The 25,117-nt window shown below is 39.7% G+C and overlaps 1 protein-coding gene across 1 annotated transcript in view; it reads right to left on the reverse strand.

Annotated features, from left to right (window-relative positions):
- Positions 1-1,661: 1,661 nt before the first annotated feature.
- Positions 1,662-25,117, reverse strand: part of LOC128848967 (uncharacterized) — an 83,856-nt gene continuing 60,400 nt past the window's right edge. The window contains exon 6 of the mRNA XM_054049277.1: positions 1,662-1,773. Within this exon, the coding sequence (XP_053905252.1) occupies positions 1,662-1,773 (112 nt within the window). The remainder of the gene's footprint in view (positions 1,774-25,117) is intronic.

Raw genomic sequence — 25,117 nt, forward strand, 5'->3', positions numbered from 1 at the left:
TCTAAATTAGGGCATATCTACACTTACCTCCAGAGCGATCGATCCAGCAAGGGTCAATTTATCATGTCATGTGAAGACGCAATAAATCAACCCCCGAGCGCTCTCCTGTTGACTCCGGTACTCCACCGAAGTGAGAGGTGCAGGCGGAGTTGACGGGGGAGCGTCAACAGTGGACGTACTGCAGTAAGTAGATCTAAGTACGTCGACTTCAGCTATGTTATTCATGTAGCAGAAGTTGCGTAACTTAGATCGATACACACACCCCCAGTGTAGACCAGGCCTTACACAGAGAACTTACACATGTGGGCAGGTGACTGGACTCGATGACCTCTCTAGGCCCCTTCCAATCCTAGAATCTATTAATCTATAAACTGATCTGCTGGCTTAAGACACCTTTACATACACCTGCATGCATGCATGCACCCCCTTGAGTTACATGGAGTGCATCTTGACCACAGCTCTAGATCTGGGACAAAAGGGAGGTGAGGTATCATTCTAAATTAAAATGATACAAAACCTGCAAGTGCATTCATTTATGATGCAGCCTGATGCAAATGGTCCTTGCAGCATGGAAAAGCTGTGATTTCTCTATCAGTCAAGGGGCAATCTCTTGAAACAAATTACACAGGAACCAGGTGATCCCAAAACAACATATGCCATTGACATCTTAGGCCTACGCGTCTGAGTCAGACCTCACGTCAGGGTTACAATTACAGCTAGGACAACCCCAGCAACCTCTGCTGGGTGGTTTCACAAGTGCTTTGAAGTATTCGCTTGTCTCCCAATTGGCAAGTTTGGAGAGAAAGACCAGCTTTGCCCCCATTCTGGAGTAAAATTTGTTTCATAATTTAAGCACCCTGCAAGGACTACTCATCCTTCAACCCAATTCAAACAAGCTGCACTATAAGGTTCATACCAACATCGAAAACCAAAGCAGACAAACAGTTTTGATTGCATGATAATGCAGTAGTTCAAAATACAATAGCTAGTATAGCAATGTATACAGTGCAAGCACAAACTCTGCAAACATGCATTGCTAACCTACAACACTACTCCAGCACACATGGGGAAGTGAGAAAGCCTCCTAGTAGCTGACAGATGGGGCAAAATAGCCCAAATGTTTACAGCTCCCTTTACTTAAGGGAATTACTTCTCAGCCAGCCAACTAATCAGGGTCAATAGGGGCAACCAAGTTCCCCAATTCAAAATATTGGCTAATCAACTAGAATTTCCTGCTGTCTCTCCCCACTCACCCTTAGGAACTCTGGTCATATGCTCTGGGAAGGAAGGTGACCAACATTTTCAAAAATGGCCTGAAAACTACAGAGATATTTGATACTTTTTTTTTTTTTTTTTCATACCGTGTTTTTGTATATGCATGTGGAATAGCCACAGAACTGCTCTTTTTTGCAGGCACAAATGCAGCACGTGACAACAATCTCAAGGTTTTGCATTCATAAAACTGCATGCACCATTTTAAAGGCACATTATAGGATACCTTGAAATATATTTGCAAGTTTAATTTACTGTCTGCAAGACACATCATAACATGCAGGCAGCATATATTACTAGCAGAACACAGAAAATATGAGGCAGTACAGAAGACTGACTCTGGGTTGACTATGCGTTTAGGAAATGGAAAAACGCCTAATGCACCATTTTTAGACTTCACCAATTGGAGAGGCAGCACATAAAACACTAGAAATGTCTTTGATCTTGGCAAAATTAGGAGATAGGATTGTATTTGGGTCAACCACCCATTCCTCATGCACCCTGTAGGAAAAAAAAATATGAAGAAGAAAAGAGAACAGCACAACAAAGGCTGGCATTGCTCGTTTGAATAGAGACAATACACGCAAGCATGTCTAAAATAAAGATATTGTGATTAGTTTATACATTCCTTTTTAAAAAAACTGCATTAATTTTGATTTATATTTAAATAAAAATGATTAAATTTTATCTTCTAAGATGGAAATGTTGTGATAAATACTGGCTTATGGCCAAACTAATCTCTAAAGCCTACAGCTTACAGCCCCTGTTGTCTTGTATGGATATTTGAATGGCAATGGGTTTTATCAGTATTTCTAAAGGCACTCATTTAATTATGTGGTTGTAAGAATTTTCAAAACCCCGAAGAATTAACGCTACCAATACATATTCATATTTCTTAAGTTAATTCAACCTGAACATCTGAAAATATTATTTAAAAAAATATGCTCATTTATTTTTATTTCTGTAAACACTCAAAGCGCTATTTTGGTTTTATTTATGCTCCCTTTATTTTTGTATAATTAAAAAAGTGATGTAGCAGATTGTCTTTATTTAGATTACGTAATACTGGCAACTGATCCACTTACAATATGTTGTGCTACTTACAAAATTAGGCAGGGTTGGGAAAGAAGCAGGGTGTGCATGACAAGGAGCAAGTCCTGCTTGCTCTACTCATGGGAGTAGGCTTATGGGGGCTTGATTGTGGGCTCCGGGTGTAACTACATTGACTTCAGTGCAGTTACTCCTGATTTATAATACTATGAAATCAGAATCAAGCCAATTAACTTCAGTGAGTCTATGCACACATTTACTTAAGGGATTTAGGGTGGGATCTTCAAATGTGCCTAATGACTTAGGAGCACAAGTGCCATCAACGGTTCAATGGGACTTGGGCTACTAAATCAAGTAGGCACTTTTGCAAATCATGCCATTCATCCTCATGCCAAGGGCAAAACCCAATGCAACCTTAATTATGGAGTCACTAGGCCACCCCCAAAATGTATGCATACTTTGCAAACCAAAGGTGGCCACAAATCTTAGGTTTTGCAGTGGGCTGGCATGTTTAAAGACAATGCCTGCCTGCTGTAGAAAAACCAACACCATTCCAGTACCATGGCTGAAAGTTCAGGAGTTTCTAGGCTTATTCTGATACAATTAATGTATGAGTTTGTTCTACTATACCAAGTCAGATTCTACCTTTGATACATGTGCCTCCCATTGCCTTCAGGATCTGTGAACAGCATGCTGGGGTAGGGATAATCAATCCTAAACCATTTCTTCAACACTACTCCAAAATTAGCTGTATTTCCAGCACAGCAATCAAAATGACCACTTGCTTCCTACCATCAGAATCTTAAAAGCAAAATCCAAATCAAGAAATAAAAAGAATATGGAATATTTTCCATTATTATTAACCTGGACCACTCCAATGAGGGAGGTAAATGGGAGCTCTGTGCATATACCCCAGGGCAAAAATTCAGAAGCCACAGATTGAAATTTCATCAGATTCAAACTCATTTTATTGTTTTGAAGCTCCTAAACAATTCAGCAGGCTTCAGTTTAAACATGCATTACTAGGATCTTATTCTGAACATTCATGCTAGCTGATGTTTTTAAAGTGCTTATTTTTGGATGAACACATTATCTTTTCTGCATTGTTCAGTTACTTTAGCTTTCACATTTTAGATATAGTATTGCTTCTGTTGACAGCAGTTTGCCTAATTTGATAGGACACTCATATACCTTAATTAGGAATGTCTCTCTTTTATAGGAAATCATATGAAATTATTAATGTATTATTCAAATATATATGCTACATATAAAGAGAAAAATAATGTTACCACATTTTAGTTCTCATTTAAGATTAACAATTTAGAAGAATCTAGGGTTATTTCTAGAAAAGGAATTACCATCTCTCTACCAGCTAGTAGCCATAGTAAGGAACACGGAAAGCCCTGAGAATCACAAATTTTGCCCTATTCCTAGTTTCAAGCACATGCCAGATAATTGATTTTTAGGCTTCTTCTAACCCATACTTCTATCAATTTAACATACATAATAACAAAATTAAGTTCCCTATGCTATCACTAAGGCTCCTTAAAGGACTTGCTTTGCCATAGAAGCCATGGCCTAGAGGACTGAAATCTCTAATGAAATGCTGGCTACATTTATTTATGCAGCTTTAGCAGTACCATAATTTGAAAATTATTCTTTTTCATGGACTTTTAGAGCATCTGATGGCTGTAGTTGTTTCTCATGTTCCAGTGAGAGGATGGAGCCTGGTCTTACTATGTATTCGTTGTAGGGGAGGGAAATCTGTCCTCATCTTACTTTAAAATTTCTATATAGCAGCCAATGTAAAGCCTTTTCTATACTTTACTAAAAATACCGGAATCCACTATTAACGGAGCTGTCAATAAGCAAAAACATCTTGAGTGTAGTCTTGTTCAGAAAAATCAATAATTAGTCCTATATTTGAGTGCTAGCCGGATATATTTTGAAATGTATATATTTAAGAATAACCAGACAGTAAGCATTTTAAATTGCATTTCAGACACTAATGCAAGCAGCTAATCCTATTTACATTCATATTAGTCTTGGGTATCTTTTTCCCTAAGATTTACACATTTGTATGCTTGCATGAGTTGAAGTGCTTTTTGCATGATATCAGTACTTTTGTAATTTAAATCTATAAAAGGCAATTTCTTTTAAATATACTTCCTAACTGGGTGAAAGAAGCACTAAACTTATTTGAGAGCTGTACACATCAGTAAACATGTGCACTGAACTCCAGGCAATGTGATGTGTGAGAATTAATCTTTTACTGTATTAGCTAAACGGAAAGATTCTGAGGCTGAAAGTAACACTCCGAAAAGGTCCATTTTTTCCACTCTGCTATCTGGAAAAATGTGTGGTTTTAGGATTATGATTTAGAAATGTAAAACTATTTTTTCTCCAGAAAGAGTGGTTAATTTGATATCTTTAGTTATTTACATGTAGTCATTTTCAAATGTACAATAAATGTAGCCACATAAGTATTGCTGATGAATATTGCTGAAATCCAGTTTCTTGAATGCCCACCCCCATTACTTCACACACATGCCCTTCACTCAAAAAGGGAATTTATTGATAAACAAAGCTTTGTCTCACCCCATAATATGGCTCCCAAGGTGTACAACATGTGCACCCCCACCCATTTTTATGCGCCTGTTCCTATGCTGTAGGTCACCTTTTTCTTTTTAACCATCTTTCTCCTCCGCATTCTTCCCTTTGCTTCTACTATTTCTTTCATTCATCTTCAAAACCCCACCCCCATTCCCTGAAACCTCCCTGTTCTTGTGAGCCCTTGCACTCTACCATATATACCGGCTTCCTTCTTCCAGGCCCCCTTCCCTTGCCTGTCCTAGTATCTCTCCTATATGCCTCTTTTTGTAAATGTTATTGATATTTACCAATGCTGTTGATAACTATCACTGTTAGCAAGTGGGATGAAGTTGGGGAGAAGTTAAGAATTGGTGAACAACTAGGGCAGTGGTTTTCAACCTGTGGTCTACAGACCCCTGGGGGTCCACAGACTATGTCTTAGGAGTCCACGAAAGGCGACTATGAAATAAAGTTTCAGATCCCAGAACAGGCATTCCATTTTTCTGATCAAAAGTATGTGAATACCCCCACCTCCAGGTCAAAACCCAGAAGTACTGTCATTACCATAGAAGTCCACGGTTTAGCGCCCTTTCTCACCCTGCGTCAAATACTGTGCTAAGCACGAGCAACTTTTATATTTGAATCCTGTTCAGTCAGTTTTCAGTCTAAGACTTCTATGGTAGGAGCCCACAAACCACAGGATGAATTTCCAAAAGGGTCTAACACCTCCATTTGAAATTTTTTAGGGGTCTGCAAATGAAAAAAGGTTGAAAATGACTGGACTAGGGGCCAGCCTTGCCAGTCTGACTGGGACACAGGGCTCCCTGGTTCGGCCACCCCACACATCTCTATCCCTGTTACCTAGCCCAATTCACCAGCCCCAATACCCAGTCCAACTTCACTTCCATTACTTGTTCCTCCCATCTAAGACCCCTAACCTCAATTCCACATTAAAAACGAAACAGAGTCAATACAGTTAAACATATTTTTGAGGTTTGGTTTTTGAACTAACAAAGGCTTTTCAGTTGCACTTTTACAGGAAATAGGCCCAGTGAAAATGTTAACACCTTGTGTGTAACATGGGACATAGGCAAAACACACAAAGGCAAGGTTTCACTGGCCCTTGATTGGAATGACCTGCATAACTCTCTCCTGGCTGCACTACTTGAGTGTGTGCCATCCCAATCTCAGGCTGATGAAGCCTTTACGTTACACCACACCCGCATGTATTCTCTTATATATACACTTACATAGACAGATGAGCACACATAGGGTGCACATTTATGTGCACGTACATGCAGCTTAAAGAGATAACTAGATACAAAAAGAGAACAGGTGGCAACCATCTTGATTAAAGGCCATGTGAATATTCTAAAAATATGTGATTTCATATTTTGTCTCATCATACCCTTTAAAACAAGTAACACAGCTAACTATACAAGTGTTTATAGATAAGCTATCCACTGTCTGGGTACAGGCTGCAGAGAAGAATTCGGTTTAACAGCAGCAGCACAGCATTATTTCATGCTCTCCTGCACCCACTTTGGGGCTATTTGATCATGATTCTGGGGAGAGACTCACACATTACAAAGAGCTATTGCAAGTTACCTTTGTGCAGATCCTTCACACAGTGCATTCAGAGTTGTTTTAACATGACCTCCTTTCTAGCCTTTAGGAAATAGCTCCACAGAGAAAGTATTTTATTTTAGGCCTCCTGGCATTTTAGACTTGGAAACTGGATGCAAACATTGCTTCTGCAATTCCCTAGCCAACCAATGGGATCAGTCAGAATTGATCTCCGCTCTTTGAAATTAGCAGGTTTTGTACCATCTTCCTAGCTTGTTGATTAATATTTGGCGGGAGGGGAGTGGGACAGAGGGGAGAGAAAGAAGGGAGGAGTAGAGAGGGGTGAAACAGCAAGCAATGGAAGGAACATAAAGGGAATAACATTGTTTTAGTGTATTTCAAATAGTTATATGGATATGAAGTCAGTGGCAAACTAACACCCTCAACTTTCGTTAAAAGAACTATAAATCTGAAATGAATATATAAATAATATGCAACTGTCTAGACAGTATAGGTCACTTGCAAAGAGACTGGGTCAGGAAAAAATTGTCCATCAGTCAGACAACCATAACTGATTCGGATGCTAAATAATGGTTTAGATATTCAGTATTCTATATATGTGAAAGGCTTCACTGAGCACTGGATCTTCCCAACCAGAGTAGCCTTCTACTTATACGTATCTTTATGCAGCCTTAGGAAAATACACATGCTATTTAAACATTAAAATTAATGGCAAAAGAAAGAGCTTTTTAGCAAGGGACTGGAACTAGCCTGTGTAATAGGCTTCTGGTAAAGCAAAAATAACTATCATACTCTACTCTAAACAAACAATCTAATCTTAAGATACTTATAGAATCTTAAACAAAGGGTAGGTGTTAAAACTTCAAATTGACAAAGAAACTTTTACCAGGCATTTGCCCATTATGAAATCACTTCATGGCTTTATTTAGGAATGGTGTAGTATAAGAGATCCATTCTGCATTTTTATATTTCTGTATATGCTAATTCTTGGCTACCTTAAATCTGTCATTACCACAGCTACCACACACACTTTAAAAGTTTTAAAGCACATGCTTTGTGCGTTTTAGTTTTGCCACCATTCAATGCTTCAGAAAGAGAATGGATGGCCTTCAAAGTACTATTTCTGAACCCCTTATATACGTAATGCTTTCAGGCTACAGCCCGAGTTTGGGAAGGAATAGGGAACGATTTCCTGCAGCCTCTTAAGCACCTTTTAAAATGTAGCTAGTACAAAAATCATTTGTAGGAAATCTGCCACATACAACAACATACCATGTACCAGAGCTCAGAAGCTGGTATTATATCTGAAAGATAGGTCTAATTGCTGGGTAAAAAACAAGAGTGCAAATCTAATAAGGCTACTAAAAGATAAGGCTTGGATCCTGCAACTGATAGCATGCAGGCAGACTGTTGCACCCATGTGGACTAAGTTTGATTTCAAGGGGGCTCCACACGAATGTATTACAAGTTGCAGGATCAGTCTAAATATATGCCCAGACACTAGATAGATCTAGATCACAGACTAAGCTCTTTCAGGCAGGAATCATTTTTGTTGTGTTTGTACAGCACGTAACACAATGGAATCCTGGTCCATGGTTTGTGCTCCTAGGTGATATGGTAATACAAATAAATAAATAAAATACATACCACCAGCACCACCACCACTACTGCTTTAAATACACAGATCAAATTAAGTAGCAGTTACATAATGGCTTTGCTCCACTAGCCCTTATATGCAAAAAAAATCCAGTCAGTACTCCTTACTTAATCTTCCTGCTGTTTATCAGGAGTGTGGATACACATGATTAAAATTCCCAGGTTCTCATTTCTGAGAGTTAGTCCCATATAATATTTACATTTTAAAAGTGTAAATGTTTTTATATTGAAATATCTAAGAAAATCAAGTATCTTGCATACATCGGAATTATATTGTATGAACCATCTGTGTGCCAAAGTGGGAATCCGTGGTTAGATCTCAAGTAATATGGCACTGCACCACAGTCCAGTTTGCATAGAAAATACCAACATATATGGCACACATTAAAACAAAACATGTAAACAAAAAGCAGAAAGTTACAGAGTGTAAAATACAATACAAGGGCCTAATCCTGACAAATTACCGAGAAAGAACTTATTCCCATCACTGGTTGCACGCAAGCACTACTGATGATAGTAAGCATTATGCTCTGCAGTAAGCAGTGACAAAATTAAGTCCTTTGTGGGAAAGTCTTATCATTCATACAAAGCCTGGGTAAACTGGTCAGCTGTAAATCATCTATGCAAAGATAGGAAGACAATCTCCCTAAGCCAACTGATGGAGCACCTGCACAGCCACTCCATAGCAACTTCTATAGCCGCCAAGCTGCAGCCCTCCATTGCTAGGTCTGTGGACCGACTGGACACGCTCCCACACCAAGTCATGCTACAGTAGAATATTATTTTCAGACTCCTCCTCTCCATGGTCTCTCTGCAATCTGCATCCCCAGCTCAGCAAAACTGAAGTAGGTCTATTGTGTTTTGGGGCTTGCATGCTAAGGGAAGGTGTAGAAAAGGAGAGATGCATAATTTTTCTCCTATAGTTCATGAGTAAAGTCTTGGTCCCAGTTCAAGTTGATGGGAGTTTTGCCATTGACTTCAACAGGACCAGGAATTCAGTTTACATCTTTTACTGATGTTTTGTGGTTTTACTCTAAAAACAAAACTACATAGACATGAACATTGTACACAAGGCTTTCAAATGGAAGTACCATTTTTAAATGAAATAACCTTCTTACAAAACTATGAGCAGCATATGTAGGTTATTTCATCTGCGTGGGCCTCCACTAACTCTCAGCTGAGTCAATGGAAAGGCTTCCATTGGGTTCACTGGAGACTGGATCAGGCACGATACAGTTAAATTACAGTGTTACATTTTGGAAAGTTTTCTTGTAGGCGCTGGAATTGGTCTTGTAAGATACCCCATCAGTTTAGAATATTTTTGTTTCTCTAATGGCATATGGGCAGAAGTTTAGAGTTTGAATAGCTTTTCACACATGGAATTATTCAAGAATAATTATTGTGGTTCAAATTCACACCCTACCTTAATCAGAATTAATTTTCAAGTATAGACCATCCCTCAGGGTATTAAGGGCCTGATCATCCCTGGGTTTACACAAGTTTTAACGCCAGTCTAACACCTATTTACATCAATGGAATTCATTCCAATTTACACTAAAGCAAGAGCAAAGTCAGCCCCAGAGTCTGCCTTATTTAGGATCTTCAATCTCTATTCTTCTGGGGGTTTCCTTTTCGCTTTTAATTTTTTTAAATGATCTCAGTTCTTTGTTTGAGTTTTAAAATGGCTGTGCCAGTCCATGATAAAAATTAGATCCCAGTCTATGTTGCCAGTGTGGAGTTAAATGCATTATATTTGTTTCTTTGTATTAAATTTTCATAAACCTCTCACTCCTTTTAATCCTGCTGCCTATTAATTTCATCAGGTGTCCCCGGTATATGTTATATGAAGGAGTAAATAACACTTTCTCCACACTATTCATGATTGTATAGACCTCTATCATATCCCCCATTAATCAATAGCAGGTCCGGATGATTGCGGCTCCCACTGGCCACGGTTCGCTGCTCTAGGCCAATGGGAGCTGCTGGAAGTGGCGCGGGTCAAAGGACTTACTGGCTACTGCTTCCAGCAGCCCCCATTGGCCTGCAGCGGCGAACCGCGGCCAGTGGGAGCCACGATCGGCTGGACCTGCAAACGGAGCAGGTAAACAAACCGGCCCAGCCCACCAGGGGCTTTCCCTACACAAGCGGTGACCCCAGTTTGAAAAACACTGCTCTACAGTGAAGACTGATGCAAAGAATTAATTTAGCTTCTCCGCAATGGCCTTATCTTCCTTGAGTGCTCCTTTAGCACCTCAATTGTCTCGTGACCCCGCTGACTAAGAATAAGCAATGCAAAACCAGGGGAAAACATAAAAGTAGGGCTGTCAATTAATAGCAGTTAACTCACACGATTAACTCAAAAATCAATCACAAATTAATCACATTGTTAAACAATAGAATACCAATTGAAATTTCTTAAATATTTTGGATGTTTTTCTACATTTTCATATATATTGTATTCTGTTTTGTAATTTAAATCAAAGTGTATATTTTTATTACAAATATTTACACTGTAAAATGATAAACAAAAGAAATAGTATTTTTCAATTCACCTCATACAAGTACTGTAGTGCAATCTCTTTCTCGTGAAAGTGAAACTTACAAATGTAGATTTTTTTGGTTACATAATTGCACTCACAAACAAAACAATGTAAAACTTCAGAGCCTACAAGTCCACTCAGTCCTACTTCTTGTTCAGCCAATCGGTCAGACAAACAAGTTTGTTTACATTTACAGGAGATAATGCTGCCCTCTTCTTATTTACAGTGTCACCAGAAGGTGAAAACAGGCATTTGCATGGCACTTTTATAGCTGGCGTGGCAAGATCTTTATGTGCCAGATGTGCTAAAGATTGATATGCCCCTTCATGCTTCGGCCACTATTCCAGATGACCTGATTCCATGCTGATGACTCTCATTAAAAAAATATGTGTTAATTAAATTTGTGACTGAACTCCTTGGGGGAGAATTGTATGTCCCCTACTCTGTTTTACCTGCATTCTGCCATATATTTCATTTTATGGCAGTCTCGGATGATGACCCAGTACATGGTGTTCATTTTAAGAACACTTTCACTGCAGATTTGACAAAAACACAAAGAAGGTACAACATGAGATTTCTAAAGCTAGCTACAGCACTCGACCCAAACTTTAAAAATCTGAAGTGCCTTCCAAAATCGGAGAGGGACGAGGTGTGGAGCATGCTTTCAGAAGTCTTAAAAGCGCAACACTCCAATGCAGAAATTACAGAACCCGGACCACCAAAAAGGAAAATCAACCTTCTGCTGGTGGCATCTGACTCAGATGATGAAAAAGAACATGCATTGGTCCGCGTTGCTTTGGATCGTTATCGAGCAGAATCCATCATCAGCATGGACGCACGTTCTCTGGAACGGTGGTGGAAGCATCACGGAACGTATCAATCTTTAGCGCATCTGGCATGTAAAGATTTTGCCACACCAGCTACAACAACGCCATGCAAATGCTTGTTCTCACTTTCAGGTGACATTGTAAACAAGAAGCGGGCGGCAGTATTTCCTACAAATGTAAACAAATAGTTCATCTGAGCGATTGGCTGAACAAGATGTAGGACTGAGTGGACTTGCAGGATCTAAATTTTACATTGTTTTTATTTTTGAATGCAGTTTTTTTGGTGCATAGTTCTACATTTGTTAGTTCAACTTTCATGATAAAGAGATTGCACTACAGTATTTGTATTAGGTGAATGAAAAATACAATTTCTTTTTTTTTTTTACAGTGCAAATACTTGTAATCAAAAATAAATATAAAGGGAGCATTGCATACTTTGTATTCTATGTTGTAATTGAAATCAATATATTTGAAATTGTAGAAAACATCAAAAATATTTAAATAAACGGTATTATATTATTGTTTAATCGCGATTAATTTTTTTAATGGCTTGACAGCCCTACATAAAAGTTTTTTTTTTTTTTTTTAAATCAGTTGGAAATGAGATGTAGAAGCCAATTGCAAAATGGTCATTTTAAGACTACCAAATGAGAAAGGCATGCTGGGAAAATTCGATGAAAGTCCAACTCTGCACCAGGGAGAGTTAGTAAGGTTCAGGGAATCACCAAGGAAGGAGTTATTTCTGTGTTGTTTCTTTCATCACAGATTAATATCTTTTATACAAACTATATAAAGGTGAGTATTTAAAAATCCTAATTAAAGAAGTATGGAAAGACCTGGTGAGGTAAATTCATATAAAATTCCAATATTCTTACAGTCTGTGCATTTAAGAAAGCATTTTCAAAAGCTTTAAGTACTGGACTAACTGGGCTCCCATTAAATGAGCAATGCCAAGCATCTGATATTCAGCTTCTGCGCTGACCACTTACATAACCCTGACAACTTACAAAATCTTTCAATTTATACATCTAGGGTAACATTTTCAAAGTTACCCTAGATGTGCCTAAGTGACTTAAGAGCCTGACACATTTAAAATTGACTTACGCACTTAAGAAACCTAAATTCCATTGGAAGTCAAAGATACTTTTGAAAATTTTAGCCCTAGTGTTGTATGTACTGAAACAGTTCATTAGCCTGTTCTGTGGGTGTGATGGAATACACCAGGGGTAGGCAACCTATGGCATGCGTGCCGAAGGCGGCACGCAAGCGGATTTTCAGTGGCACTCACACTGCCCGGGTCCTGGCCACCGGTCCGGGGGGCTCTGCATTTTAATTTAATTTTAAATGAAGATTCTTAAACATTTTAAAAACCTTATTTACTTTACATACAACAATAGTTTAGTTATACATTATAGACTTATAGAAAGAGACTTTCTAAAAATGTTAAAATGTATTACTGGCACGCAAAACCTTAAATTAGAGTGATTAAATGAAGACTCGGCACACCACTTCTGAAAGGTTGCCGACCCCTGGAATACACCCATATTCGCACCCTGCACATTATTTTATTAATTGTTGTACAAAATATGCCTTGTGAGGTATAATTTATTAAGGTTGCAAAGTCAAGCAATCAAAAGTTGGGAAATGCCAAAATTACGGTTGCTTGTGCAATCTTAATTAATCTCCCTAGTTTATATGCATTATGATACAGTCTTCAATTAATATTTTTTCACCCCACAGGACCTCTGCCTCATTCAGTGCACAGGGCAAACCTTCTCTGGAATCAAAGTTTTGTAGTGAAGGAGACTTGTCTGTAGGAGCCCTGCTTCATTCATTGCAGAAGTAGTGAATGAGGCAGGGAGTTGCGAGAGGAGAAAGGATGGTCTCATGGTTAAGAGATCTGAATGCTCCTCTGGAGAAATGGATTCTATCCCTGCTTCTGACACAGGATTCCTATCCCATGATAGGCAAGTTACTTAAATCAAACTTCACATTGTGTGCACATTTTCTGGGTGCCTGACTTGAAGCCCTGGGGTATGATTTGAAGATGTGCTGAGCACTCACAGCTGCAAGTGAAGTCTATGGGAGCTCTTCTTCAAAACATAAAGAGCTATTTAATGCTAAATACTCTGAAAAAATTTAGATACTAGGCGTCTCAAATTTGACACCCCAAAATAGTGGGTACTTTTTACCTTAATCTCGGCGTGCCTCAGTTCCTCATCCGTAAAATGGGAATAAGACTATCCTCACCCCTCACAGAGGTGTTGTGAAAAAAACTCATTAATGCTTGTGAAGATTTAACATAAGGGAAGATATGCCAGTCACTCCTACAGCAGCTCTGGTTTGGGTCCCTGAGGTATTGATCTAAAGGACAACACTTGAAGGGATCATAGTTGATATAATCCAAACCCTGCCCACCTCCATCCCCCCCACACAATCCTCACTTGGTTCAGTGTTTTTCCATCATCACTAAACTGACTTGTTGAGAACAAAAGTAAAAACTTGCAGAGATTACATGAAGAGGTATTGGGCTTTATAATGCCTCTAGATGTCTAATTCTATATCAGGTTTCTCATTGGCCTATTCCTTTATTTTTACATTCCTTATTTAGTTGTAGGCAAAGAAGAAAAATATAAAAAGCTCAAGAAACTCAAGGGGAAAGCAAGATTAGCATGGCTGAAAATTTTGACCAAAAAGGCTTTTTTGAAAGAAAATTTCTGGTTTTGGAAAGACGGAGTTTTTAAATAAAAGTTTTTAATCTTTCTGGCAACCAAAACTGAAAGTTTCAGTTTTCCATAACCAAAAACCAAACCACATTTCATTTTACTGAAAATTTTCACAGAAAATAAATGCATTTTTTTTGACTATTTCAAGCAGTTACAGAACTTAACAGATGCAAGGAGAGAAAGCAATTAATAATCCAGGATTATGAGGCTAAAGTATGACTGCCGAGAAATGTGTGCTAGTGTTAAAAGAATCAGAGGCTTTTTTTTTTTTTAGCTGCATCTTTCAGGAGACAGCCCAGTAGACGCACCCCAGGTGGGAGAGAAACCAAGGGTGGCAGCATTGCACCTCCATGATTCTGGGGCCAGTTTAACCCCCAGCATAAGCTGGAGCAGCCTCAGTCAGTCCAAAGGACTGCCCAGAAGTCCAGAAATACTAGAACCCTCTGTTTCCCGCCATGTGTCCCATTCCAGCCCTTACCACAACCCCAACACACCCTTTTACCAAGGTCCTGTCAGAAGCCTGGTGGTGTGGGGCCATTCGGACAGTCCTGTGCCACTTAGAGACCTCCTGAGCCAAGGGAACTCCCTGGTTAGAGGATCCAGAGGCGATCCAGTGGATCCTTGAGTGGAGTGACAGAACAGGGCTGGAATGCAGTTCTAAATTTGGAGTGTGTGTCTTAAAGGGAAGATATGAAGGTCGAGCGGGGTGAGTAAGCAAAGGTGGCTTCAAGGTTCAGGACTCCTCTAAGTTTCATCAGTTGTCATCAGCCCCAAGAGGCCTTTCCAGTAACCATGCATCACCAGGGCAAAGGATCACCAAGGCCATGCCTCTTTGTTATGGACCAGATCTCTGGGGGCCAGAAGGAGAGATGGAGTTGAGCTGCTGCACAGATTCTGTGGCACCTGAAGATTCCCCTTAAACCGGGCAGCCATAGAAAGCTTTGGAATCAGACAAATTCTTCATCTGCACAATGGAGTCCACACATGTGAAATGATATAGCCTTTACATGGGCATTCCAGCAAAGCAGTCATGTGTATGGCTGCATTTCTTCCCATGGCTGCACTCTTCGTCATATATTCTTCTTGAAAAAGTTATTCAGCAGCTTTCTAAGTATGGGCAGAGCAGAGAAAATGTGTGATCTAAAGTAAATCGAAGGGGGTCCTGTTCTTGTCACAAAGGGATCAAATTTCATGTCATTCATAGCACAACAGACTATCTTCCACTCTGTCAGTTCTGATTGGCCCATATCCTTTCAACCAACTGTCCTCAAGAAATAAACAGCACTGTATGGGAAAGGATTTGAATTGCAGCACCAATTTGGAGTTAGCTTTACTCCCAACCCATTTAGACCTGGATTCATTTATCAGACCACGGTGCAGGAGAAGTTTTTAGCGGCACATATGACACTTAACATCCATACTGCTTACTAGGACTACAAAATTAATTTGCTGCAAGTAATTCAGTGAATTTGGCCTCTTTTTCTGTTCATAGAATAAGCTGGCCACCATTTCCTCTTTGACTCATTCTAAATTACTTGAAATAGCTTCTTACAAATTATTTTCTCTCTGATTGATCATGAACTCTTTGTTTTTGATGCTAATCATTTGTGTTGCATGACCAGTCAGAATTTACTGATGCAAGTCGTATGGTATTGGACTATGTGAATATAATCACAAAGAAGGGTTGAAGAAGCTACAGGAGCTGTGTATCTCGCATTGGGAAGGAGTCATAGCAGATAAAGAAAGATTGGTAGATTTAGGAATGTTTAATCTTTATCTTTTGGGGCCAAACAGACTACGCCCGATTCGTCATTCCAAGGAAAAAAATGTATTTATTGTGGTACACTTAAATTCTCACATCAACTAACTAGTCATGAAATGTGACATTTGTCTGGTTGAATTCCTTCCACGCCAGGACCCGGGTGAGGTGGTTTGGGAACCCTTACCCTGCTGTGCTAAGCAGTGTTCTATTTCAAAACTAGTGCAATTCCAGTGCAAATGTCCAAGTGTGCGAGCAAAAATTCTCTCTCTCAAACATTCACAGATGCCAGCACAGATTAAATACAATTATCTGTAAATTTAAGTGAACACCTGTGGCAATGGTTTTGGAGTTTGGGGATGGGGTTGCAGTATTCATCCCAGCTCGCTACTGCTTTCTCTTGCTTTTCAGTTGTATATGTGAGAACCACAGTTCTGGTGCGTGCCATACAAATACCTATGTTAGATAGAATGATATGTAAAAGCTATGGTTATTACCACAAATAACATTTGTTCACAAAGCTATTTCCAGCTATTTGCTCAAGCAGGAGGTTCCACTTCACTGAAAACCCATGGAATAGCTGGAGATGCTCTCAAAACCATAAAGCCCACTCGCACCTCTATTGGCAAGCACCAAGCCAGAAAGTACTCTGCCCACTGGAATATAATTGAGATGTTCTCTTAGCAAGTAGTTTAGTGTGGTTTGCAACTCTTCCTAGAAAATAATCAAATTTGATTATAAATCAAAAAACACTGCTGTAAGAAAAATTAGACTCTACACTAAAAACAGAATGCAAACTGCAGAACCACTGAATCTGTTCAAAGGAAGAATTTATGTTATGTTCTTTAACATACAATAAAATAAGGCAGGCCTTTACAAGCAAATCTTTTCAACCTACATTAAATGATCAAATTATGCCATTTCTCTGATTAATATGCCCTGCTTTAACAGGATATATTAGAAAATCTGACCAAAGAAAGAAGGCTCAAGTGGTGGGGACACGTACATCGTACAGAAGATGGGAGGCATGTTAAGCAAGCATTGAGTTGGGTACCCAAGAAAGGAAGGAGTTGGGAAGGCTAAGGAATAACTTGCAAAAGAGAGTGACAGAGAATATTGAATGCACTGGCATCACCTGGGAAGTAGTACCACAACTAGTGAGCAACCATAATCAATGGAGGAACTGGACTGCCTGATATGTCAGTGGCACAGGAGGAAATAAAGTCTAAGGTAAGGTCTGAGATTGAGACTCTACAGGTGTCAAAAACTTTTGACTGTACTTTCAAGTGAGAAGTCTGCTATGCCCAAATTTTATTAAAAAAATTAAATTCTTTAACCGTCTGGTTCACCATCCATCATATACGCCGAAAACATGGTCAGTACCACTGACTAGGAATAAAAGGATCCTGTTTAACGAAAGTACGGAAGTACTTAGCATTTCACTTTGCTAAGAGATGAACAAAAGAACTCTTCAGGCATGTATATTATATATGCAGAAAAACCATTTTAATATTATATACGAAGTGCATTCAGTACATTTCCATAGTATGAAGAATAAATATACAGAAATATGAAATTTAGGATGACAGAGCGAGCGCAAGTGCACAACAAATTTGGAAATGACAAACTAAGAGACAGTAGTTGTCCAGGGCAGAAGGAAGGGGGTGTACCAACAGACAGACTGATCAACCCCTATTGTCTCTCTTTTACTTCATGTCCGAATACAGCTATTTTAAAATGTGTTTAATGATTTCTTCTACCTTTCATATTTCTGTATATTTATTCATCTTCATGCTATAGAAATATGCTGAATGCAGATAAACCATTATTTATTTCAACCTCTTAGTCACATTTGGTTAACTTCTTCATATAAGAAATATTCAAATGTCACTTTTTCCAGGTACCAGATGGGCTCAAATATCTGGTTATCCACAAACAAAGATACTATGGATACCTGAGCAGGTCAGCTATGTCAGCCCCAGCCTGCCTCAAATGCCACAAAACATAGTAAATGGGAAGGCAAAGTGCAAGAAATAAGTTCAAAAGTAAAATGTTCCCCAAATCCAGTAGGTATCTTTAACAGCAGGTTTCACTTAAAGTGGATATCACGTTACTGGTTTTAACAAACTTCAAAGTAAATGTCCTAATGCTACTCATTTTGTATGTCTGTTTTACATCAGTCACAATTCTGTATCACGGTTTCACTCCTGCCTGATATATATCATAAATTTTTGTAACTGGAAAGCACACTTAGTGTATGGATTAAATTAAGAATGGTTTTACAAAGCAGCAGGATAGCAGACATTCACATTATTAACTCACTTTTTCACATATCTGATGATATGTTAGAGCATGTTACAATATTGTATGATAATCCGCACCACACACATCAGCAAGACAAATATATAGCTGCAGGAGATTCTGAAATCACTTTTAGAACTCTCAGTTTTAGGTAACTAAAATACTGCAGAATGTGTCATAACAAAGGTGTCGTAGTGCACTATAAATATTATAATTTAATAGAAGATTGCTAATTTTAATAAAATCACATCAGTGCTACAAATGAAATCCTATACACTATTCACCTATCAATGAAGAAGAGTCTTGGATGACTTGAAAATGATCTGCCTGCTAGACTTTCTAGATGAGGAGAATTGGTCTAGAATGTAGTTACATACTTTCCTCAAGTGAGGAGGAAGTGAGAATGACATGTTAAGCCTGGTATATTCAAAGGAGTCTACAGGAATTAGGTACCCAACTCCCAATACATTTCAATAGGAGTTGGACACTTAACTCCTTTCATCTCCTTTGGATATCTCAGCATAAACAAAAATGTTCTGTTTTGGTTCAGAAAAATAGAACAGCAGCCACCAAAGAGGTGGTGAGAACTGAGCCTACACCATGGGGCCATGGGCTCCAACCTATTACTTGCTTGGGGAAGTCCCCCTTAATGCAGATGGAAGACTAAAACATTTGGTTCCCTCTATCCCAGCGCGCTTCCTCCACCCAGCCACCCACCCACCCCAATGTGGTTGCCTCACTGAGAGAGTGTAGAAGGCGTATCGAGCCATTCTGTGTTAGTATGCAGATTTCAGCACTAACAGTTGACTCCGAGAATGCAAAGTTAGGTAAACCAGGTGCGAAATGAGAAATCCATCTTATATGGGGATGAAGGAAAACGATTACAAACAGTGCAAATCAAAATATAGATGGCCACTGACAGATGTTAAGTGTCAATCAGAAAAGAGATCTGGGCAGTGAAACACGTTAATTTCAGTAGTAACCCTGAAGAAACGCGAATAAAATAGGGAAACAGAGTAAATAGACTACAAATGCTTAGCTACTTTGATACAAATCCCCCACTACAATGCTGCTATCATTATCATGTGAAGTGCCAATGTTCATCAGGGAAGATATACCTGGGACAGCGCTGGAGATACATTTTGCTCCATTACCTATCCATTGATTCAGTCTGGACAGGATATCCATTTCTGTCATTCAAAGATTTCCTCTGTTACATTCTGAAATTAAGCACAGTCAAAGGTTGAGAAGTATGTCACACTGACATCCTTTCAACCTGGAGACCTCTTTCCAAAAGTACAAACCCGTTAACAAATGTGCAATTAATTCCAATGCAAACCCTTCAATCTTGCTGGCATTTGTTAGGCTGAGTTTCTGGCTGCATTTGCTGACCCCCACCAACGCTTATGTGGCCGATGCTCAATTGCCTAATATCTTTTGACCGGCCGCCAATATACAAAAGAAGTGAGTAGCTCACAGAAGGAAGAATAAAACCTCTGTGGTACATTGCAAGGAAACTCCAAGGTAATTTCTTTAAATCTCTGACATTTGGATCATATCTGATGCATTCCAAAGGCAAAAATCAAGTTGCCCATTAGGACTGCAGGGGGGGGGGGAAAAGCCATGTCAGCTTATTTTAGCAGTATTCCATCAATTTAGCAGTATCAAGAGGAGTGGAGGGAGCTCTGTTCAAGTGAGGGAAACACACACACACACACACCCCTATTTGAATGGTGGGGCCTTATCTTGGGAGGGGCTGAACCCAGCTCCCCAGCATTCCCTTTTCTCTCTCAGAGCTGCCCCTCACCTCAGCTAGATGTTCCTGTGAACTTAGCCACCAGCTGCCTGCACCAATGAAGAAGAGACTCTTTGCTCCATCCCTTCTAATAAAGAGTGGGAAAAGGTGGTGCTAGGACTGGGGGTGGGTGGGGAGAGAGGGAGCTGGAAGCCATGTTCACAGGCTGCCAGAAATCACACAGCTATGGTGCCCTGAACCCCACAGGAGAGGGTCACAAATGATCCCTTCAAGACTGGTCCGCTTCCCTTTCAGTTCAACTCCCAGAGCATTGGGCTCCCTACAACACTCTCCTCCTTAGTTGAGTTCTTTGCATGGTAGAGTTGGCATCCTCATCTCTGCATGATAGAGTTTCTTTGTCATACTCGCATTGTCATCCTTTGCTCTGGAGTAGAAGTTTATCTTTGATTGAGAAAGCCCAGGATGGATTCTGATATAGTTTCTTACTCATTTTCTGAACAATAGCATAGAAAATCTTTAAATATTCACCTATTTTCCAAATGCATCACAATTAGGCAGTATGGCCTAATGCACCGGTTTTCAAACTGGGTCGCGGAATGTAAGGCACTGGGTTGCAGCAGCTCTGGTCAGCACAGCTGACTGGGCCATTAAAAGTCCCGTCTGCCGTGCTTCCTGGCTAAGGCTAAGGCAGGCTAGTCCCTACCTGTTCTGACACCGCGCTGCACCCTAGAAACACCCAGCAGCAGGTCCGGCTCCTAGGCGGGGGGGCTGTGGGGCTCCATGCACTGCACCCACCCTGAGCCCCGGCTCCACACTCCCATTGGCCGGAGCCGGGGGGGCGGTGCCTGCGGGCGAGAGCCACGCAGAGCAGGACCTACTGCTGGCCACTTCTGGGGTGCAGCACGGTCCACGGTGCCAGGACAGGAAGGAAGCACCCCCTCTGCTGCGCTGCTGACCGACAGCCGCCTGAGGAAAACCTGTGCCCCAACCCTGTGCCCCAACCCCCTGCCCCAGCCCTGAGCCCCCCCAAACCTGGAGCCCCCTCCTGCACCCAAAACCCCTCATCCTCAGCCCCACCCCACAACCCTCTGTCCCAGCCATGAGCCCCTCCCACACCCCTCATCCCCAGCTCCGCTGGGTCATGGGTATCAACAATTTTCTTCAACTGGGTCACCAGAAAAAAAAAGTTTGACAACCACTGGCCTAATGGGTGAAGAACTGGACTGGTGAGCAGGAGAATTGACTTCAATTCCTGGCTCTGCCACTGGTCTGCTGGGTGACACTGGGCCTGTCACTGTCCTTCCCGTGCCTCAGTTTCCCATTGAAACTTACCTTCTTTGTAAAGTGCTTGCAGATCTACTAATAAAAACACTATATAAGAGCCAGTTGGTATTTATTAGTACTACTACGACTTCAAAAATCAAATGAAGTCTAATATCATTGCTGGTTTTCTCCAGTGCCCTTTAATTTAACTCAAGTTCCCATTATAAACACAGATGATAATAGGAAAAAGGAAGCATTGCTACAGCATGAGCATGCAGATTCTATAATAAAAGGAATTATAATTCTTCCCCTCATCCTTGCAAGAATATTTGATGCAAATATGACACTTGCAACTGTCAGACACCAGCATCCACACTCATGCAAAAGTCATGATTCCCCCAAATCCTGAAAGAATTACGTTTTAATTTTGAAATAAAAAAAAACTCTAATTTAGTTAGCCATTGTAATTCACATACAACTATTTTATTTATTAATAACCCATAGGTTAACAACATGGTGGATAACTCCTTTGAAAAGTATATAAGAACGGCCATTCTGGGGGTCAGCCCAAAGGTCAATCTAGACCAGTATCCTGTCTTCCAGGGGTGACCAATGCCAAGTGCTTCAGAGGGAATGAACAGAACAGGGCAATTATCAAGTGATCCATCCCCTGCCATCCACTCCTAGCTTCTGGCAATCAGAGGCTAGGGACACAGAGGATGGTATTGTATCACAGACCATCTTGACTAACCTATCCTCCAGCTTTAGAAACCTAGGGCCTGATTTTCAGAGGTGATACACAGAATGTCTTAAATCACATAAACCAAGAATTCTCCATACATAGAATGTGTCTCGAACATCTGTGTTTTCCAGTTCCACTGACCACCTGTGTCAGCATTTCTACTCTATATTGTACGGCTTGCCTTGTGCAATCTAATTCTTTTTTGAACTCAAATTATAGTTTTGGCCTTCATAACATCCCTGGCAATGAGTGCCACAGGTTGACTGTGTTGTGTGAAGAAATAGTTCCTATTGTTTTTTTCAAACCTGATGCCTATTAATTTAATCAGGTGACACTGGTTGTGTTAAGTGAAGGAGTAAATAACACTTCCTTATTCACTTTCTCCATACTAATCATGATTTTTATAGACCTCGTCAGATCCCCCCTTAGTCGTCTCTTTCCTAAGCTAAACATTCCCCATCTTTTTAATTTCTCCTCATATGAAAGCTGTTTCATACCCCAAATCATTTTTGTTGCCCTTCTCTGTACTTTTTCCAATTCTTATACTTTTTTTTTTTTTTTTTTTGAGATGGGGGGGACCAGAATTGTATGCAGTATTCAAGGTGTAGGTGTGGATTTATATAGTGGCATTATGATATTTACTATTTATTTTCTATCCCTTTCCTAATGGTTCCTATCATTCTATTACCTGACACTGCACACTGAGCAGATGTTTTCCAAGAACTATCCACAACAACTCCAAGATCTCTTTCTTGAGTGGTAACAGTTAATTCAGACTCCATCATTTGTATGTATAGTTGAGATTATGTTTTCCAGTGTGCATTATCTTGCATTTATCAACATTGAATTTCATCAGCCATTTTGTTGCCCAGTCACCCAATTTTGTGAGATCTCTTTGTAACTCCTCTCAGTCTGCTTTGGACTTAATTATCCTGAGTAATTTTGTATCTGCAAATTTCCCACCTATTTATCCCTTTTTCCTGATCATTTATGAATATGTTGAATAGGACGGTCCTAGTAAAGATCCCTGGGGGGCACCACTATTTCTCTCTCTCCTAGGTGATCTGAAAGGTGATCATTAATTCCTACCCTTTGTTTCCAGTTACTGATCCATAAGAGGACCTTCCCTCTTATCCCATGACTGCTTACTTTGCTTAAGAGCCTTTGGTGAGAGTAATTTAATATCCCCACCTGTGACAAAACCTCAACATTTAACACACAAAAATTAGCCATCTCATGAACCAACTTGAGCATAGGTTATAAAAAATTATGGAAACATTAAAATAAGGTGGTGTCTACACACCACTGGAGCTTCAGCCTTCAGCATAATAATTGGAGTTCAAACAGCTTAAACTTAAAAGCACACTGTCCTGGAGATCTTTAGGTGCTGGAGGAGGACAAATAACTAAACAGGGAGTTAAAAAGTAATTTCAGGCTCTACGCCTTCCTTGGAGTCCTCCTGCTACCCTTTGAGGTTTTACAATTGCATTTTTTTTTAAAGGAATGTCGTTCTTTCCCTTGTCGTTGTGTGAAAGACTCATACAAACAAGGAAAACTAACACTCAACAAAATACTAAGTGCCTCTTAATGTGCAGGAAAAAAATCAATGAAACTGACGACACAAAGTGGGGTCCAATCCAAAAACTAAAGAGTATCATTTGTTTTCCTCCAGTTTCTCTTAATAGTATTCTTAGTTAGTACGCAAGTCATTTTCAGATAGTGGTATGATTTTTGGACCCCATTAGTATCTCAGAATAATGCTAGAACTGTACACTTTATATACAAGTTTTAGAAGCAAGCAATTTTTGCCATTATTAAAATTTGAATCATCTCTAAATAGTTCACCTGTCAGGCAACAACAATAAAAAAAGTCAAATTTCTCAGATTCATCATGTCTAGAACCAACTGGAGAAATGAAAAGAAAATGTTTAGAGAATCTTGTGTTACGTAAAACATTACTTAACTAGATACCCTGAGAAGATTGGATACTTGTGCCACATGTACAATGTTACATCATTTCCTCAATAGCTGTATGTCTCAGCAGCTGTATTTCTGGGGCCAATGTGTATTTCGATGATTATCAAACACAGATATATTCTTTATATCATGTATAGTAACATACAATCTATTTGGTATGTAATTATTAAGTATACATTACATTGATAGTAGTGAACATAAATAAATTACATAAATGTATAAAGAAATATTTTCTCATTATTAAACATCAGATAAAGCAGACACCTACTCGGAAGACTAAAGAAAATAAATCTATTAATAGCATTCATAACTAATAGAACAGGATATTAGCTACATGTCAACATATGAGATTAACTTGTTTGCAAATCTGCATTTTCTTGGCAAGACAGGAGAAAAAGAATCATTTAACAATAGGATATGAGCATATACTATTGATAAATTAGGCAATATAGTGTCGCCTATGAGTCCAAACCAAAAAAGTGCTTGAGATAACTGATATGGAACTCTAATAATCCATGACTGCATGCATACACACAGACACATTATGGTCCTCAGCTAACTGCATGTAGGCAGCATGGGAAATAGAGTTTATCACCTTTGGCTCTCCTCTAAGACCTTGTCTACACTAAAGGGAAAAGTTGATCTAAGCTACGCAATTTGAGTTACGTGAATAGCGCAACTCAAATCGATGTAGGTAAGATCTACTTACCACAGGATCCACACTACATGACGTCGGGAGACGCTCTCCTATCAACTCCCCCTACTCTTCTTGATCCGCTGGAATCCAGGAGTCAATGGGAGAGCGATCGGCAGTCGATTTAGTGGGCCTCCACTAGACCTGCCAAATCAACCGCCGATGCATCGCCACCGCAGTGTCGATCATCCGGTAAGTGTAGACAACCCTTAGAGTCCTAGGAGTCACAGGAATCCACTAAGTCAATCAGCAGGGGAAATGGATCTCTCTCCCAGAATATAGATGTATTTTTTAGAGGTCCAAAATATATCCTCCCCTATAGAGAGCTGTGGTATGAACATATGTACATTCATCGCAGATCTTCAGGGCCTAAGT

This window comes from Malaclemys terrapin, chromosome 14 (genome assembly GCF_027887155.1).
Source record: "Malaclemys terrapin pileata isolate rMalTer1 chromosome 14, rMalTer1.hap1, whole genome shotgun sequence".
Classification (NCBI taxonomy): domain Eukaryota; kingdom Metazoa; phylum Chordata; order Testudines; family Emydidae; genus Malaclemys; species Malaclemys terrapin.